This window comes from Vipera berus (assembly GCF_964194415.1).
Source record: "Vipera berus genome assembly, chromosome: 3".
Taxonomy (NCBI): domain Eukaryota; kingdom Metazoa; phylum Chordata; class Lepidosauria; order Squamata; family Viperidae; genus Vipera; species Vipera berus.
In genome coordinates this window covers 66,231,109-66,250,858 of record NC_138204.1, presented here as the reverse complement: position 1 = coordinate 66,250,858, position 19,750 = coordinate 66,231,109, and the positions used below count along the sequence as shown (strand labels likewise).

General features: G+C 34.5%; 1 protein-coding gene across 3 annotated transcripts in view; it reads left to right on the top strand.

The window, feature by feature from the left end:
- The window catches only part of DAB1 (DAB adaptor protein 1), a gene marked incomplete at both ends in the record, with an annotated part of 190,263 nt that overhangs the window by 139,625 nt on the left and 30,888 nt on the right, over positions 1-19,750 (top strand). For 2 of the 3 annotated variants that reach the window (XM_081324629.1, XM_081324628.1), the window contains 5 exons: positions 83-214; positions 3,143-3,262; positions 3,719-3,760; positions 6,051-6,113; positions 11,924-11,983. In XM_081324629.1, the coding sequence (XP_081180755.1) occupies positions 83-214; positions 3,143-3,262; positions 3,719-3,760; positions 6,051-6,113; positions 11,924-11,983 (417 nt within the window). The remainder of the gene's footprint in view (positions 1-82; positions 215-3,142; positions 3,263-3,718; positions 3,761-6,050; positions 6,114-11,923; positions 11,984-19,750) is intronic. The other variant, XM_081324630.1, reaches the window with a different exon arrangement.

Below are 19,750 nucleotides of genomic sequence, written 5' to 3'. Positions count from 1 at the left end.
TATCCTCATAAAAATAAATCATGTGCCTCAATCAAACCTTGAGCTTCAATTAATAATGTTCTTGTGCTTTGTTTATGAACAGCTACTACAGCACCATCATGCAGTACATGAAATTTCATACATCGCAAAGGATATCACAGACCATCGGGCCTTTGGATATGTATGTGGAAAGGAAGGGAATCATAGATTTGTGGCAATAAAAACAGCCCAAGCAGTAAGTATTAAGTATCATTTCTCATTTATATCATCATTTTATCACCTTTAGTAGCATTCTTTATGCAGTATATAATACTGTCAGAAGTCCCTGCGTAAGTGTTCTGAAATGACAGTTTAACAATATCAGTCTTGGAAAGAAATGGGCAGAGTCATCCTTCCCAGTTTTTCTTGATGTATTGCTTCTAATTAGTAATTATTTTGCTTTCTAATTAAGCTGTATACATCAGCTGAATACAAATCAGTTTACTTAGTCCCCTCCACTCTTTTAGGTAGAAAATAATGGAAAACAAATAGCTACTCTAAGCATCTTTTATGTTCATTTTAATTTGCCATTAGTTTGCAAATATAATGTGTATACAGTAAATAAAAATGAACCTTCACCTAATTAAAATTTGAAGCTTGACCAGTATAAATAAAGTACAAATTAGTTCACTAGGAATAGATGAGACTCCCTCCCACCTACTGTACAAAGATTTCTAAAACTTTACAAAACCAAATTAAAATATAGTAATTACAGATGTGAGTTCAGACTCATCAGTTTCAATCTCAGATAATATGTTTTTGCTATATCTTACAATTTTGAATTACAAGTTTCATTGGGAATGTATACTAAGTTAAATTTATGCTTAAGTAGCATGAACTATTAAATAGAGTCACCAATAAAGCATTAATAACTTTAAGCTTGAGATGGGTGAACATCAGTTACTCATTTTCAAATTGGATTGTGTTTGAGACTTCATTAAGGAAAAAAAATATATCTGAGAAGTATTGAATTATGCTCTGATAATTTTACTTTGGTTTCAGTTGCATTTTTTTCATTGCACTATCCATAATGGACTTTCAAAATGTACTCCTTCCATTGAAATATCTCTAAAAAAAACCAGAGGCACTTAAATTTAGATTGCAGCCACAAAGAAATTTTGTATGAAGTCCTAATAAGGATTTACATGCATACAGAAGACAGAACATTATGACTGCTCTCCAACCTACTATTTATAGGCAAGGTTGATGAGTAGGTGGTTTGGCTCCAATTTCAGAGAGTCCTAAAAAAAAAGATTATTTGAAACCCTTCCAATTGGAATTCAGGATCACCTTTGCTCAGAGCTGGATGGTGTATCCCTCCTTGTCCCAGCAGCATTTGATACTCTTGATCATGATATCCTTTTGGCCGTGTGCAAGGACTGTGTATCATAGACACTATTCTGCATTGGTTCTGTTCTTTCCAGCAGCTTCTATCTGTGTTGTTGGGGGAAGAAAGGTTGAACCCAAGGATCTTTCAATCTGGTTTGCCTCAGAGCTTGACTTATTTTCCAGAGTTGTTTTATATCAACAAAACCTGCTCTGAGAGATCATTCCTCAGTTTAGAGTTAGTTAGCATCGGTATGCTGATGAGATCCAAATTTATATCTGTACCTCAGGCCAAGCAAAGGGTGGCAGTAGAAGTCTTTACCCAGTTCCTCGTGGCTGTGTATATTGAAAGAAATCCAGACAGAATATCAATGAAACAAAGTTCCTATTGGTACAAAGCCTTCTAGGAGAAGAATATCCTTCTGTGAATATTCCATCTGTTGTTCAAGTTGGAGTTCCATTTCTCTGAAAGTACTGAAATATAATGGGAAGATTTTTCTGGATTCAAAGCTCCTGCTAATGGAGCTATTTCATAAAGGAAGGAAGACTTTTAATTGGGGAATAGCAACTGATCTACAGGTAGCCCTTGACGTAGCACCACAGTTGAACCCAAAATTTTGTTTGCTAAGCAAGGCATTTTACAACCTTTTTGCCACAAGTGTTAAGCGAATCAGGCTTCCCCTATTGACTTTGCTTGTCAGAAGCCAACTGGGAAGGTTAAAAATGGTGATCACATGTCCTGGGATAGTGCAGTTGTCATAAATGCATGCCAGTTGCCAGATGCCCAAATTTTGATTATATGATCATAGGGCAGCTACAGCAGTCCTAAGTGTGAAAAATTGTAATAAACCTGGGACTACCTGTTTTGACATTTTAATTCTGTAAGCCGCCTAGTATCTGACAAATGGATAGCATACAAATTAATAATAAAAATATATTCAATTGTAAAAACTCCTTGGCTGGTTTGATTATACAATTCATGGAGTAACAGAAAGGATTTTTTCACTGAATTTTTCTTCACAAGGAAATTAGTTTGCTTTGTAAGTTACACTGCCTCAGTGCCAACAATGAATATTTAGCTGAGAATAAGGAACTAGCAGGAAAGTAGTTCTGTAAATGTGTACATAGAGCTGCTCAATTTTATAGTAATTTGTGAGTACATACACAGATAGGGCAAGCTAGCAAAAAAAAAGACCCAATGCTGATCAAAACGGCTCTCAATTTCTAATATGATTAAATGTTACATACTAAACAATTCCATTAGTGAATGAAATAATCCAGCTTAAATTGTTTGCAGCAATCCTCATTTAATTATGATAATTGGAACTGGAATTTTTGTTGCTAAGTGATGAAACTGTGAAGTAGCAATATCACATGACTGTGCTGTTTAATAATGGCAGTTCCAGAAGACCACGTTACTTCATGCTGTTAAGCAAGGCCCTCATGTGATCATTACTTCATGCCAGGTTCTCCTAACTTTGCTTGTGGGAAGCTGGCAGAGAAGGTCACCAATCATGATCACATGACCACAGAGGTGCTGCAACAGCCAGAACACTCTCATTCAGCACAGTTGAAATTTAAAACAATCATTAAATGAGGGCCACTTGTAATGGATAACTCTGCCAAACATATTAATTCCATTGATTTCAGTGCACTTGCAACAAACTAAATGATTTGATCATTGCCATTAAAACCTGCCTTATCAGAAAAGCTGAATTCTATTAGCTAGACCTTTTATACATACAGTATTTTACATTCATGCGTATACATTCATTCATTACTTCTATATCGCTTATAGGCAGAACCTGTGATTTTGGATTTACGAGACCTCTTCCAACTTATTTATGAGTTGAAACAAAGAGAAGAACTGGAAAAGAAGGCACAAAAAGATAAACAATGTGAACAAGCAGTATATCAGGTATTTTAATAATTTTTGGTAGGCAAGTACAAAAAATTAATATGTGTTGGATTTGATGACTTTTTGTGGTATAGGACCTGTGATGCAAAAAACTAAAAACCAATTTATATAAGATCAGTTTTTGTATTTGAGGATGATACTGTTGGTGTTGGTACAATTATGTTTGACAGTGATTAAAATCAACTTAGCTCTGGTGAGAAACTTAATCATGTGAACTTGTTGACTTGGCAATAAACATATTATATATACAACTTGGAGATCTTTGGAGTAATTGTGTGATGCTTTTTCTGGTGTTATTTCATACATAATTATATACACTGTAGGTTGTGAATATCTATTTTACATCTATAGATTATGCAGTTCCCTTATGCTTTAAATCATAAATATGGCTCTTAGGCATCTGCTGTTCATATTCTCTCCCTTTTTTGTCTTTATCTTTGACTTTCTTTGTGATAGACAATTTTGGAAGAAGATGTAGAGGATCCTGTTTATCAGGTAATTTTTGAAGCCATTTTTTGTGAAGTTTCAGAAACAGGGATGTGGTTTATCTATAAAATATTATAAAACTATAAAAAAAACCTTCAGCATTTCAAAAACAGATCAATAAGGTATCAAGGACAAGACTGAAAATTATAAAAATGTTTTCAAACTAGAAAATAAAGAAAACCTAAGTAATGTCGCTACTACTGAAATATAAATATAATGCCTAGCAATGATACATAGCATCAGTTGAGAAATAATTTCAAAAATATCAACTCATTTTTAACCAGATTATTTATATTTTTTTACATATGTTTTGTTCTTTTAAGAGATTGACAGTTGTAATTAACTATTTTAAAGCAAACAAGCATTAAAAAAGCTATAGGTTGAAAGATGAGATTCTAAATTAATTTTATTTAATTGGGAGGTCATTTGAGAAACAGAAGTTGCCACGCAGGTGTTCTGTCCATTGCACAACTGATGAGAATCTCCCTGTGTTCATAACAGAGATGGTCACTGAAATGGTATGAAATACTAAATCTGCTCAGGCTAAAGATTAGTGAAGAAATACACTAATTGATTGATTTAGGAAAAAGAATAATAAATTAATGCTTCACCAAAAGGCATACTAAATTCCAGTTTTTTATCTGTGCAGAGAAAGAAGTGCAAAGTCTCTAGACTAATATTTCACTATAATAGTAGAAGATGCCATTATAAGTAGTTGTGGCAATAGGAAATAAGACAGGTGCTTCAAGGTAGGTATCTTAGTTCCAGTTTTTACAGCCAATGCCCCATTTATCATCCAAAAGTAATGTTTTAAAAACTAACTGTGGTAATTAAAAGATAAAGAAATTCAATTCCATGGACAAAGAGAGTCAAAAAATACTAGGAAGTGTGGAAACCTGTACAAGAGATTTTCCCCTCTGCCAGCTATAAGATTGTTCTCCTCACTCTCTTTAAACTTTTTTTAGAACATTTTATTCCAGTTCTTGGCATGAATTAAAATTTTGCTAGTTGAATTTAGGCCCTAGGAATCAGTCACCTGGTGTGTAATGCTGAGTTATAATGTTGGTTTGGGAAGTGTGTATGAGTTTGATTTGGCCTGATGTGTAAAATTTTCCATTATGGCTTTGCATTCAGTGAATGCCATGTGTATGGCTCATTTAACCAGCTATGCCTAAAAAATTTGGCTTAACTTCTGTGTGTGCTGTCGGTGTAAAAAAAAAAAAGATATATAAATCTATAGATATATAAATGCAATGCGTGAAATCAATTCCTTATCACAAGATCATTGAAATAGCTTAAATATTGAGACACACCAAGATTTAATAGCATCGATATTTTAATAATAATAAAAAATTAGCAAGTAGGCCATTGCTTGAATGTTACTTTCATTCCATAATCCAGTATTTTTATAATTTTTCCCTTTTCTTTTTTTTTTAGTTTTACTGATGGAATAACATGATACATGCTATGGCATGAATGGAATCAGCTTTGGAAAGTAGGAGTTGAAACTGGCTAGCAAACACTGAATAGTGTTTTCTAGATAGCATTAACCATGGTAATTGTGGGTACACATAGAATAGAAAGCTAGGAACATAGGAAGAAAGGAAAAAATGGTGCTAACTAGGATAAAGGACACCATTGTTTTAAATAGGGTTGAAAGGTTTTTTTACCAATGACAAACAAATCTTTAATGTTATACATTTTTACGAAGAACAGATTACATGCCTTTAACGATATTTTCAAAACAAAAGAACTATAGAAACATGTTAGAAGAAAAAAAATGGTTTTTAAAATACAGTATAGGAAAATTGCCTTTCCAAGAAAATGGAAAGAATAAGTAGATGGTGATGATGATAATTAGAAGTACTATCAGTATTGAAATAGTTTTCTGTGAAGTTGTTCCCATGAAACTTCTTCAAAATCAGTATAGAAACCAGGCAGTTAAAATAAACTCATTGCTGAAGTCCATTTTCCCTGCTTTTCTTAAAATTAAAAGTACAATAAGGAATATATAGGCTTCTTTGGAAACAAGGTTGAACTATGTTCGTATCTCTGTTGAGGAAACAGCAGGAAATTTGTTCAATGACAATTAGTGAAGTTTCACATCTTTTTTATTTCTCTTCTATAAAAGAAAGTCACATTTTTGTTTTTTGTTTTAGAAAAAGAGAAAGTTGCTCTTTTGTCAGCCTATACTGCTGTTCCTTTACTGCTGATGGTTATTTCTTCTAAAGTTCAAAACTGCCTTTTTCTCCTTTCTTTTTCACCTCTGACCTTTCTTCTTTTGCTGCTGATGTAATAGTACATTGTGTTTGAGGCTGGACATGAGCCAATTCGTGAGCCTGAAACAGAAGAAAACATTTATCAGGTATAAAATTTGTACATTTGTGTTCTTGTTCCTTCCAGTAATCATCAAACATATTTTGAAGAGTAAAATATGTAAAGTTTCGTTTAAGCTCATTTATTTTTCCTAAAGTCATAAATTCCATTTCATAATTGTACAGGTTTTGGATTTAGCTTGTAGAGCGTAGGTAGTTCTCGACTTACGACCTCATTTGAGCCCAATATTTCTGTTGGTGAGCGAGACAGTTGTTAGGTGAGTTTTGCCCCCATTTAAGACCTTTCTTGACACAGTTGTTATATGAATCATTGCAGTTGTTAAGTTAGTAACACAATTGTAAAGTGAATCTGGCCTTCCCATTGACTTTGCTTGTCAGAAGTCACAAAAGGTGATCACATGATCCCAGGACATTTCAACTGTCATAAATATGCGCCAGTTGCCAAGTGTCCGAATTTTGATCATGTGAACGTGTAGATACTGCAGTTGTCTTAAGTGTGAAAAAAAGTGTAAGTTACTTTTTCAGTGCCATTGTAATTTCAAACAGTCACTGAATGAATGGTTGTAAGTTGAGGATTACCTGTATCATTTAGGATGCATTTTTTCCTCAACCTTTAAAAAAAAGTTTAACTCACACACACACACACACACACAGACAGAGAGAGAGAGAGAGAGAAATTATTATTAAGTAGAAATTATTTCTAATTAATTTAGATTTAGAGTTCTGTTTTTTTAACAGAATTAAGAACAAAGACAAAATTCTGTTCCTGAATTCAGGCCACAATTATTATTTTGGAAGCCCTGTGTAATACTAACAGAATTTTTATCCTAAGAGGTAAAGGCTTTCATGGATATTATTAGGTTGTATAACACCTTTCCTTTCCTACAAGAATTATTTTTCGCCTTTTTATATTTGAGTATGTGGTAACATTTGTTATGATTTTATTTATTTGTCTATATGTGTTAATGAAATGTTTCTAGGGTGGCTTATAAACCCTCTTCCTTGTACAACACCCAAGCCTTGAAAACCAACTTAGTCCAAAGTCTGGGAAGGAACCAGGTTCTCAATGGTCATTTAAAGAGTGATAAGAATAATTTGATATTTTAATCTCTGTGGGATGTTATTCCTGAGGGAAGGTGCTACAAGATTTCCTGTGTCCTTCTCAATAACAGTTTAAGCTATGAGGCCTGGGGCATGCCTAACTCTGTCTGATCATTCAGATGGGCAGAGTCCATGGGAAATAGACAGAAATACTTAGAGCAGGTACTGTATAAAGCTTCATATGCAAGAACCACTCTTGAATTGCACTGGAAAATCTGCTGGTAACAAATGCAGCTCACGGAGGAGAGGTCTAATGAACTCTGCCTGTAACTCTTGCTATGGTTGGAATTTTTTCTAAAGGTGAACAAATGGTTAAAAAAATATTTTACTTACAGACCCACAATAATTATTCTCTTTTATGTCCAGCTTTTTCAGAATTAGTTAATTAACTGCCACTGAATTAAGCCTTATCCTGGCAATTGCATAAATAAATGTCCACCATCCTGACTTGTCACTAACGTCTAATTTTCAGAGAAAATAATATAATTTCTTTTATTGTTGGTTTATCCAGTTTTATCTGATTCTTTCCCTGTTTCCCACAACATTGCCAAGCATAATTGTTTTTTCTAGTTCATCATTCCTTTGCATCTCATTTAAAATATGTGAATTTCTGCTCACATTACAGAAATAGTCAGCCTTTATTTGGCCCAAAATCAGTTAATTGGTTCTCACAATTTAACATATTCTTAGAAACAGTCTCCAAATCTATAATTTGAAATAGATTTTTGTCTCTTCTTTCTCACTGTCTAGCTTTCACACCCTTTCCAATAGAAAGACCATTGTTTTAACTGTTGTGACCTTTGCAATGATAGAAATATTAAACTTAAATGTTGTTTAAGTTTCCTTCTTTATTTCTGAAACCAAAACTATTTATTACCTTTACTTCCTTATTAACACTGAATATATTTGCTGGCATAATTGTTTGGCTTTTTAAAATTTAACATTCACCCAGATTTTTCACTGTCAGAATCAAGTCTTTTAAGCCTTTACTACATCATCTATTTATCTGAGATAGTTAGTAGTTCCAACTCCCAATTTTTATTCCATCTGACATCTCTTCTAATCCTTCTAATTCAATAATATATTTGCTGTTCAAGATAAACCAATGAAAGCACTATGAACCCTTGTGTCACACTTCTATCTTTCCTGAACCAATATTTCTCCAAATTCAGTTATTTCATTGTAGTAGCCTCTTAATTATAAAAAATGAAGTGATCTTTATTGGATTCTGATCAATTTCTTGATCTAATCTTAATCTAATTTTTTGATTATGACCTTTAAAACCCTAAATGGCATGGGTCCAGGTTATCTGTGAAACCATCTTCTCCCCATTACATCAGCATGCCAAGAGTTGTTTTGAGGATGAGATGGATGGTCTCTAAATTTAATAAACAAAATAAATTGATTGTATCAATTTCTCCATCTTCTTTTTGGTATTATATGATCAATTTATTTCTGATATTGTACATTCAGTTATGTCCATATTCTCCTGAAACTAAGGTTGGAATGCTGCCCCTTTTGCAAAACTACTGTACAACCTATCTCCTTCATTTCATTTCCTACAACATAGCTCTTTCATACTCCATCTATAATTTCTAGTGCCTCTACTTACCAGTTTTTAAATTCTATCACTCATTAGCAGTACTATATGTTTCTAATGTTGTATTAGCACAATATATATATATATATATATGTAGTTGAGCATTTGCTTAGCAATGTCTTCCTTAAGTAGCATTACTGCTTCATTCCTTCTAAGGAATGCCTCCATCATGTAATCATCTGATTTGAATAACCCATTCTATTTAACATAAATTCACTCATTTGCTTTTAATTTAATAGGTTTCATTTCCAATTTCAAATTGTTCTTGGTTCATGATTCTTACATATCAGGTTCAAGCTGCACGTGCTCTTATAAAATGAGAAATCTTTTTTTCAACACTGGCACTCTTGTAGTCAAATTTATTTGAAGCCTTCATCTGTCCAAAGAATGTCAGAATTCTTTCCTAGTAACTAGAGGAGTAATATCTAACCTGAAGTGTCTCACCCTCTAATGTCAGCTTCTCTAACTGTTTCAGCCCAGCATAGTTTTCTTGACAATGATGTAGGAGTGGTTTGCCATTGCCTTACAAATTTACAATTTTTAGTATGCAAGTACATTCTCCATGGATCAATTTGACTCATGGAGAGTCCCTGTTAGCAAGTCCCTGCTGGCTTCAGCCCTGTTGTGAATTAGCGTTGGTGTAAAAACCCTAATGTTAACTTCACCTTTCCCCTTTTGACCTTATGAGCAAAGATAGTCCTACCAGGAATTATCATTCCTACTAGCATCACTATCTGGGTCCCTAAAACTATCTTTTCTTTCCGCAATATCAAGATGATAATGCCTAGGAAGGTTTTCGCAGAGAGATTATTTTTTATTTTAAAAAATGTTAGAATTTGCCCATGTAGTCAGTTTTAAGTAACATTTTCTCTGTGTCTGATCCTTTTTATGATTGGGGACATAGGGGTACTAAGAATAGATATTAGCCAGTTTAACCAGCTGAGTCACTTTGGATTATTAGTATGAAATGTGTATAGCTTGTAGGAATAAGCGTAACCATGAGCTTTTTACTGCATTATGTCAAACTAAAGCTAGCAGTAGTTAATGCATCCTGGGCTAGTTGCGGAAAATGCAGTTATAGAATTGACTAAATTTTCAGTGCTATATATTTTGGGCATTTTATTTTGCATTTCTGTGATTATTTTTATTTTAGAATTGTCTAATGTGTTGATAAAATATCAGTAAATTTACAATATTTATTTGACCTAAAAGAAGCTGAATTTATAAAAATAACCCCTATAGTCACCTTATGTGAATGAATGCCTTTAGAGATGAAATAAAAATATGAATAGAAGAAAATATTTTCATTTTGTAAACAATTCAAAAGATAGAGAACAGAACTACTAAATATAGTCATAAGTGAGCCAGAAATTATTCTTCTTAAGAACAAAAAGGCAAAATAGAAACATACCATAGCACATACAATCCAGTCTTCCGTAACAAAATAGCTGTCAACACTATGAGTGTTATAAAATAAGAAATTTCATTTCTGCTTTCAAACAATCTGAAAATAACTTACTTAATATTTATAAACTGATAGTACACTTTGTGTATAATAAGTTAGTTCTTGATCAGACAAAGCTTGGACTTGCATTGGGCTACTTATCCAATGCATATTGTAACTAAAGCATCTGGAATCTGTAGAATTAGAATCTGAGAAATTCTAATGAAAGGGACAGTAGAAATAAAAAAAAGTATTTGAAAAACAAATGTTTAAAAATTAGATATTCTGCATCTTTTGAATGTCTAGGGGGAACGTTTCATGTATTCTTATAGTCTTGTGACCTTTATTTGATTTTTCTGCTATTACCAATAGATAATAAAGTTCTCCAGTTTTCAAGTCAGAACAGTCTAATGTCTTGATTACTTTCCTCTCTTAATGTTGTATACAATTTTTTCTCTCATAATTTATAAGGTGTATTCATAAGACACAATTCACCTCAACTAGGCATTGAATTTTGTTTCAGATATACACATACAGCACATTGCACCAGATTATTGTAGTAGTATATAGTATGTGCATTAAAGTATAGGTATAAAGTAATATAGAAATCCATTCATACAGTAAAATGATATGCTATATAAAATGTGTCCAAATGGGATATTTAAACATTGTAATGGAGTATATATTCAAATAAATAACATACATGCTAGTAATAAAAGAAGAAATTACATGGGACTTGATTAAATATAAAAACCTAATCTAATAGTTAAGGTCAGAAAAGGTGAGATGAGACAAAGGTAATTTGCCAGTACAAATAAAGCCTAAAAAGACACTAAAGAAATTAAGCACTAGCACCAATAAATGAAATTTAATTTCTATACAAAGTATTAGGCTGCAAATGAATACACTGCAACAGAAAAGAGTGATTGGAACCAAGTGGAATTCATTGGAAGGACAAGAAATCAGGAAAATGCACAAGTTTCAAAAAACATCTCTTTGATTGATTCTACCAAAGTTCTTTAATTATTCATCCTCAAATGGGGAGGAAAAACAGTTTCTAATGAGTACAGAGCAGATGTGAACAAAGTAAAAGACTCACATCTCTTCTACAAAGTACTAATTGGACAGTCATTGGTACCTACATTAGAAGTTTGACATATTGTTCAAGTCTTTTCTTTTCCCAAATAATAAATTAGAGCAACAAATATGAATTGGGACCAGATGCTCAAACTCTACATGGAAAAAATATAAGAAAATAGTACAATATTACAAGATAATAATTCTGCTTTTGTGCAAAGTTACAGATTTGTTGTGAAGGAGTCCTTTTTAAAATTTAAGCCTAAGGTACTAGATCAGGCATGTCAAACTCGTGACATCGTGCGACATATTGTGACTTTTTCCCCATTGCCAGCAATGGGGTGGGCACAGTTTGAGCGTGATGCATCCAGTTTGACCTGACTGTACTAGGTAGTAAATTCAAATAAGCCATCTGTCCATATGGCCATGATATCTAAAATGGAGGCTAGTATAAGGACAAAGTGGAATTCCAAGAACTATGGGAAAAGGACTTCCATCTCATTCATTATAACAACGTGTGTTTCAGAATTCAGAGTCACGTATATAATCCATTAAAATTCCAATAAGAGCTTCCAGTATTTTTCAAGTTGATCCTAATTATAATTTTCTTCCCACAGGTTCCTACTAGCCAAAAGAAAGAAGGTGTTTATGATGTGCCAAAAAGTCAACCTGTAAGTGTAAGTATATAATATATTTACAGACGAAGCCTGTTTCCCCAAATTTTAGATTTTTAAAACTTACTCTAGCAAATTACCATAATGAGGCTTGGAATATGTCTGCAGCACTTCCTTATTTATATAAACTATATTTATTTTAAATGTACAGAAGAATATCCATTCCACTAACTGATTTATATTAATCTTACTTTATTGGATGTGCAGGGAGACTATTGTTGCATATAATATTTGGGATAAAAATGGAATGAGAAACAGATTGAAGAATAGGGTATGTGGAAAGATCATATGTTGTCTTCTTTTTTTATACATCTGCCTTCCCAAACCTGGAGTTATTCAAATGTGTGGAGTTCAATTTTCAGAAACAGTTGTGTTAGCTGAGAAATTATTTAGAAAACATTCAGATGTAGATCTAGGCGGTTATAAATATTCAGTTTGATCCAGATGTAGTTTCAAATTACACAAAAATGGAGGATACCGTGCAGTGGGTTCCCAGTCTATGCACAGAGAGAAAAAAGTCATAGCCCCTTTTAAAGTTCTTTTTTTAAGACAAACTATTTCCTCAATGGAGCAAATATTAAACATATTTCTGTTGGTGTCAGTTGGGTATCTTTTTTTTCTCCAGTATGTGAAGGAAGAGGCTGAAGAGTGTATAAGCAGATCTTTCTTATGTTTTGTCCTACAACCAACTAGGTTACTAGTAGTTACATATTTAAACAAATTAGTAGTAGAAGGAGAAAGAGTTGGGGACAGAGATAGCTCTGGCCCTTAAAGTACAGTTTTATATAAACACTTAGCTGGGATTAAAGTGCATTCTAAATCCTATTGCATAGGACAGTGAGAAGCAAATGATAAAATGTGCATGGTGACACCATCGTGCAGCTCCCTTGATTTGCACACTAGTATCAGACAATGAGATGCAAATACATAAGGCTGTTGTATGTATATTAACATTGCTACAGTGTCCTGTGGATGTATCATTTTTTTAGTAGATGTATTGAAATTAATGGAATGAGTTAGTCCTTCTGTCCCATTGATTTCCTTATGCCTAAAGTAGATCTAGTTTAGTATGTTCTGAACGTAATAAATATTCATGTTGTCAGAAATTAAGACATTTTAAATATTTTAAAAGAAAGATTATAACAGAAAATCAAACACAAATCAAATCATTTTGATATTTTCTCTACAAATTATTAAAAAAGGAAAATGAAGCATGCACTAATTATATATAATGCAAACAGGTTTATTTATATTCAATTTTTCTCTATTAGACAATTCTTTAAAATTCAGTTTGTGTCAAGATTACCTAGTTTATCTCTGTCTGATTTACATACCCAAGGATACTTACTTACTTTCAACTAACTTAATCAGTAGAAAATGATTTCCTTATTCTCCCCTTTTAGTCCATTGTACCTTATAACAGTGCAGCTGATTTAAGATAGTACTTGTTTTCATTTTGAGGAAAGTTGGCACTGGCAAAGCTATTTTCTGGTTCTATTGCTGAATGTCAAAATTAATCTGCTGTGAAAACAAATTGAATTTAACAACTGCAAATATTTGTATACTGGAAAATGGATTTGTTGTCTATTCTGGCTCTGGATATTAGGCCACTTTAAGCTGTTCCTGAAATTTTTCCTATCGTGATTATGGTCAGTCTTCCTTAACCTTTTTGACCTTCACCTTCAACCCAAATTTTCCCAACTGCTGGCGCCCAGATGTATGAAGTTCATTTTTCAAAATTCCTAGCCAAAATCTAGGACTTGAAGTCCAAGATACATGGAGGGCCCCAAATCAAGGAGAGCTGCTTTAGATAAAACTTCCTACTCTTCAAATACATGTGAGCAAAAACAAATAAAGTAGATTTCACCAAATGACATCTTTCAATATTTTACATACCTTCTAAATATTGTAATTCTATCATGTGAAATTAAAATTTGCCAAAGCACAAGCTTCTTAATGAACTGTTTCTCATATTTCCCTGAAAGCCTTCCTATTATATAAACGTCAGGTTTTGCTTGTCATTGGATTTTAGCAACAGGAGGCAAACCACAAATATCTTTCACCAATCCTGTCACTCAAGAAACAATAAAACCTAATCTTCCTATCAACATGTCCAAATTATCTGTTTACAGTTTTATGAAGGCTTTCAAACGACTCACAGTGCTATATTAAGATCTATCCATTCCCCGTTTTCCTGATTCAGTTTTGCCTGCAGTTGATTAATCATATATTCCTACAAAGAGAAGGTTATCTCTATCTCTAAATGAGTGTATTGGGACTCAAGACACACTAATTTTGATGTTAATGGGTGTAGGTCTTCTGAAAGACTTCTGTCAATCTAGATTTTGCTTGGTAATAAAGTACTATTAGTTGCACATTCAAACACATTTCCACACATTTAAAAACAAAAATATGTTGTAGAACAAGTGAGGAATATGCAGCCTTTCTGATGTAGGTGAACCATAAGGTAAAGGTAAAGGTTCCCCCGCACATGTGTTGTAATCGTTTCCAACTCTAGGGGCTGGTGCTCATCTCCGTTTCAAAGCCGAAGAGCCAGTGCTTGTCCAAGGACGTCTCCGTGGTCATGTGGCCGGCATGATTACATGCCAAAGGTACACGGAACGCTGTTACCTTCCCACCGTAGTGGTCCCTATTTTCCTACTTCCATTTTTTTAACATGCTTTTGAACTGCTAGGTTGGCAGAAGGTGGGACAAGTAACAGGTGCTCACTCTGTTACATGGCACTCGGGATTCGACCCACCAAACTGCCGACTATCTGATCGACAAGCTCAGCGTCCTAACCCATTGAGCCACCATGGAATATGCAGCCTTTCTGATGTAGATGAACCATAGGTCTCATCAATCCAGGCAACATAACGAAGGATGAAAGATGCTATGAATTGTAATATATCATCCTCACAAATGCCATAGGTTTCTTATCCCTATGACAAAGATGGATTCACCTTTGACCCAGTTATGGCTGATACCAGTCGAATGGTTTAAGAGTAGTACAGTTTTATTAAGAGAGCCATAATGTCTTAAATAACAGTACATGATTTCTAAAGGTAAGCTGTTAATTATGGTTCAGTACACAGTGTAGAACAAGGCCACTTTTTAAAACAACAGCAGCATTTTAATTGAGAATAAGCAGACCTCTGTTGACCAGTCAGCAAGCAGCTAAGCTTCTTATATTATTATATGTTTTCACTGAATATTGCTAGGTGATTTCTACCACAGGTATTTCATTTGTGTTGGACTGCTTGTACTCCCTTGCCATATTTTAAGTTTACATTGCTTTCTTTTCTTGTATCTTCAAAAGTAGCGTCCAGATGGCATTCAGAGTAGCATCTGCATGCAGTGCCTTCCAGGAATATAGACAACTTACTTAAGCCAGGCAGCAAACCTATTCCACACTCCAGACAGATAATTTATCATCCCATTAGTGATGCATTTATTTTTCCTGGGAATTTCTATAACATTTGCTATAGAATGTGATAATTCCTAGCTGGAAAACTTACACAAAGAAACAAAACTATTTTTACAGTATTTGCTCCCTCTTTCATTTTAATTTCTAAAGACAAAAAAAATGACCTTTAAACATTTATCCTTTCCTATCTTTCTTCATCATCACACTTTGTTTATCAACAACACCCAGTGTTATTGGGAGGGGACATGCAGCATGAAGGTATGAAGGCATAAAATAAGTGAAGTCTTATCACAGGCTTCTTGGCTTTTAATAGAACCCCCGGAAGAAGCCAAATACCAAGAATGCTTGGGGAATCATGGAAAAGTTAAATTAAATTAAATTAAATAATTTAATTCAAGGGTTATTCTTGAAGACAACTTCAAGCTGCAGTTTGTCCAGAATGTAGAAGGATGAGCTATTACGGCTATTTTAGGGGGTCACCTATTTGCAGTAGTTCTTGGTCATCCCAAACATTCTGATAGCATCATCGTGCTCTAGGTCCCACAGATTTAAAAATAAATGCCACCTGGTGGGACTCAGGAATTAGAACCTATCTGCCATGATAACTGCTCTCTAGAATAGCATTTTCTCTAAAATGGGTGTGGTTCCCAACCTGGGCCTTTATTTTAAAAAAAGCCACATACCTCCAGATAGCCTTCTTCTGTGGTATTCTGGTCTTTTGAATGATTTCTTGGTGGGGTTTTTTTCCAGACTTTTCCAGATTCATTTTGGTGGCATCAATGTCTTTGTTGTTAAGCTTCTGTTTTTTGTTTTGTTTTTATTGTTGTGCTCTGTTAGAATTCAAAGTGGCCTTTGAATTTCATAAATGAACAAATTTGTAGCACAAATCATTCACTGCATTCTCTAGTGTATGAAAAAAAGATTAAGCTAACTTAAGATTAAGCTAACTTAAGTCTTTTTTCATGTCTGAAAAGACTTAGCTTTTCATGCATGCATTGGGATAGGGAACGAACGAGAGGAGAAGTGTGGTGGTTTACATCGGGAAGTGTGGATATGTCTACATATCTTTGTAGAGTACCTTTATCAATTTATTTGTATGGACACAATGAGGCTGACACATACATTGGAATTTGATGCCATTAAAAACTGCACCTTTAATTGGAACAGATTGCTACTTGTACTAGTGGGAGAGGAAAAATTAATGATGCTGTGTCTATCTAGCCAAATTTATTTAAAAGCTTATCAGCTTAGTTCTGAACTTTCATTTAAATTGATAATCCCAGCTATGCCATTCTTGCTTGTCAACAAAGTACATTTTCAATAATAAGCCAGAAGAAAAGACAGGAGAGATCAACATTCAAAAAGTAGAGACTGTGACCTATTTGAATTAGAATGAGATGTGTATTCACATTTCCATAAGGTGCAAAGGATTTCTCTGCAGCTAAACCTTTACTAATAACAATACACTTCTCTTCTTTCTTTCTTTCTTTCCTAATGATGTCCCTGTTTTCCCATCCTGGAATCCTGTAACTTGCCTTTTTCCCTAGGCAAAGAAGGTCACCTAAACTCTGATCTTATTGACATTCCACAATCTTAACTTTTTGAGAAGCTGTTTCTCAATATCTCTCTTGAGAAACTCTTGGCCATTGATGCAGAAGGGTTTCAAATATCTTCATGCTACATGCTGTGCTAATCCCAACTCTGATCATCACACTTGAGAAGAAGGATCATAGAGCTTACTGGGTAAAGGTGAAAGTGGTGCAATGTCTCTCTGTGAAAATAGAACAATAATAATTTTAGCCACACTTTTCTATCCATGATTAAAATATCTCCTGGCTCAGATCATAACCTTATTACTACATTGCATATTTCTCAAAATTGCTTGGTAAGCATGCTGTCTATAGGTTTACAATATACATGTTTGAATAAATAAAGAGGTGAAAGTGCATTATGTTTAGTTTTCCTTAAATATTATTTATGATTTATTTATTATGAGGTTTTTACCATGTGCTACTAAAGTCTCTGATTGGTGTTCAGAAACAATGTTCTATGTAGGATTAAATCACAGATAGTACTTGATTTATGACCACAGTTAAACCTGGAATTATGGTTGTAAGTTGTAATAATCATTATGTGAGTTGCCCATGTGATCACCTTGCTTAACAACCACAATCCCAGCTTTTCCCATTGCAATCGCTAAGTGACTGCATGGGTTGTTAATTACAGCATAGGGTGCCTAGGCATGTGGGAGACCCTGTTGTACTGCAACACCTCCGTAGCTCACATGTGGACTGCACCAGGCTTCCCAGGAACTCTCCCACACCTGAAGCACACCTTACACATCTTTCCGCCTCACTGCATCCCACACCCTTGGACCTCTTCATCACCCCATCACACCTTGCTTCACTTATCCCTACTGAAGATTGCCTTTCCAAAATAACATTGAGTCAACACAGCCTTCCTGCAGACTGATTTCAAGAATGGCAGGCACTTCCAGAAGAGCATGAGGGGAAAAAGGCCACATGGCACATTGGCAGGATGTTCTTTCTGATAGGCATTTCAGAAGATCACCTTTCCAAAAGAGAATCAGCCAAAGTGATGTGCAACCTTCCTATATAGAAGCCATTCTGGAAGTGGGCACCATTTTACAAATGGCCACAATTCTCAGATTGTGAGAATAGCCAGGCAGGAAGGAAGCCCAAGGCCCAGGTGAGTGAGAAATACTCCAAAGGAACCCAGCAGGGGGGATGGGGGGAAGGTAAATGAGTAGGGGCAGTTTCAGCATCCCTGCAGTTGGTTATAAGGGCAGGTGGATTGCCAAGCATCCAAATTGTGATCACACGACTGTGAAGGCACTGCAGCAGTCATAACTTCTGGTACTGGTCATAAATCCCTTCATTCAGCACTGTCATAATCTTAAATGGTTGTTGAATAAATGGTGATAAGTCAAGGATTGTCTGTATATCACAAAAATAGCTGGTGACATTGCATTTCTTCCAAAAATGTTGAATAGAATGCACTTTAATTCTTTCAACAATTCAGGAAGAGCCAAAACATTTCAGTGCAAAATGAGATCACTAAAATACTGTTTTAACAAATATACATAGAAGTGCTTTAAAAATAATAAAGATCATGGGTATACAAATTAAATTTAATTCAATGTATTTATCTTGTGGGATTTAGAATGAGAATGGTATATTTCTTGTTGTTTTTTTTTAAATTTTATTTAATATTGTTGTTGTTAGCTGCGAAGTCGTGTCCAACCCATCGCTACCCTATAGACAATGTTCCTCCAGGCCTTCCTGTCCTCTACCATCTTCTGGAGTCCATTTAGGCTCACGCCTACTGCTTCAGTGACTCCATCCAGCCACCTCATTCTCTGTCGTCCCCTTCTTCTATTGCCCTCAATCTTTCCCAGCATTAGGCTCTTCTCCAGTGAGTCCTTTCTTCTCATTAGGTGGCCAAAGTATTTGAGTTTTAGCTTCAGGATCTGGCCTTCTAAAGAGCAGTCAGGGTTGATCTCCTCTAGGACTGATTGGCTGATCGCCTTGCAGTCCAAGGGACTCGCAGGAGTCTTCTCCAGCACCATAGTTCAAAGGCCTCAATTCTTTGGCGCTCAGCCTTTCTTATGGTCCAACTTTCACTGCCATACATTGCAACTGGGAAGACCATAGCCTTGGCTATATGCACTTTTGTTGACAGGGTGATGTCTCTGCTTTTTAGTGTGCTGTCTAGATTTGCCATGGCTTTCCTCCTGAGGAGCAAGCGTCTCTTAATTTCTTGGCTACAGTCCCCATCTGCAGTGATCTTGGAGCCCAGGAAAATAAAATCTGTCACTACCTCCATTTCTTCCCCATCTATTTGCCAGGAATTTTATATTTAATATATAAAATATAAAATACAAAGAAAAATAGAAATAAGAGATTAAGGGAAGGAAAAGGAAAGGGAAAAGAAGGTGTGAGATACAAGGGAAAAGAAAAAAAAGGTATTGATTTCTGACTCTTTTTAGCACAGTACAAAATAAAAGCACTCTAGTCTCAACTTTTTGTTTTTACACATTAATATAACTAGCTATTTCTATAACAGCAAATCTATTTAATTGACGAAATCAAAATTAAAATTACATTTTTTTCATCACAAGCACAAATCCAGAAGTGGTATTCAAATGAAAAACATACTCAAGTATATTCTCCTCTTTAAATAGAACGATCAATTTAACCATTCCTGCTTTACCTCCCTGGTTGTGGAAATAGTATGTATTTCTATTGGCACTTAATAATCTTTATAAACTGTCACCATTTTTATTAACAAAGCTAACTATATACTTTCATATTCTTCGACCT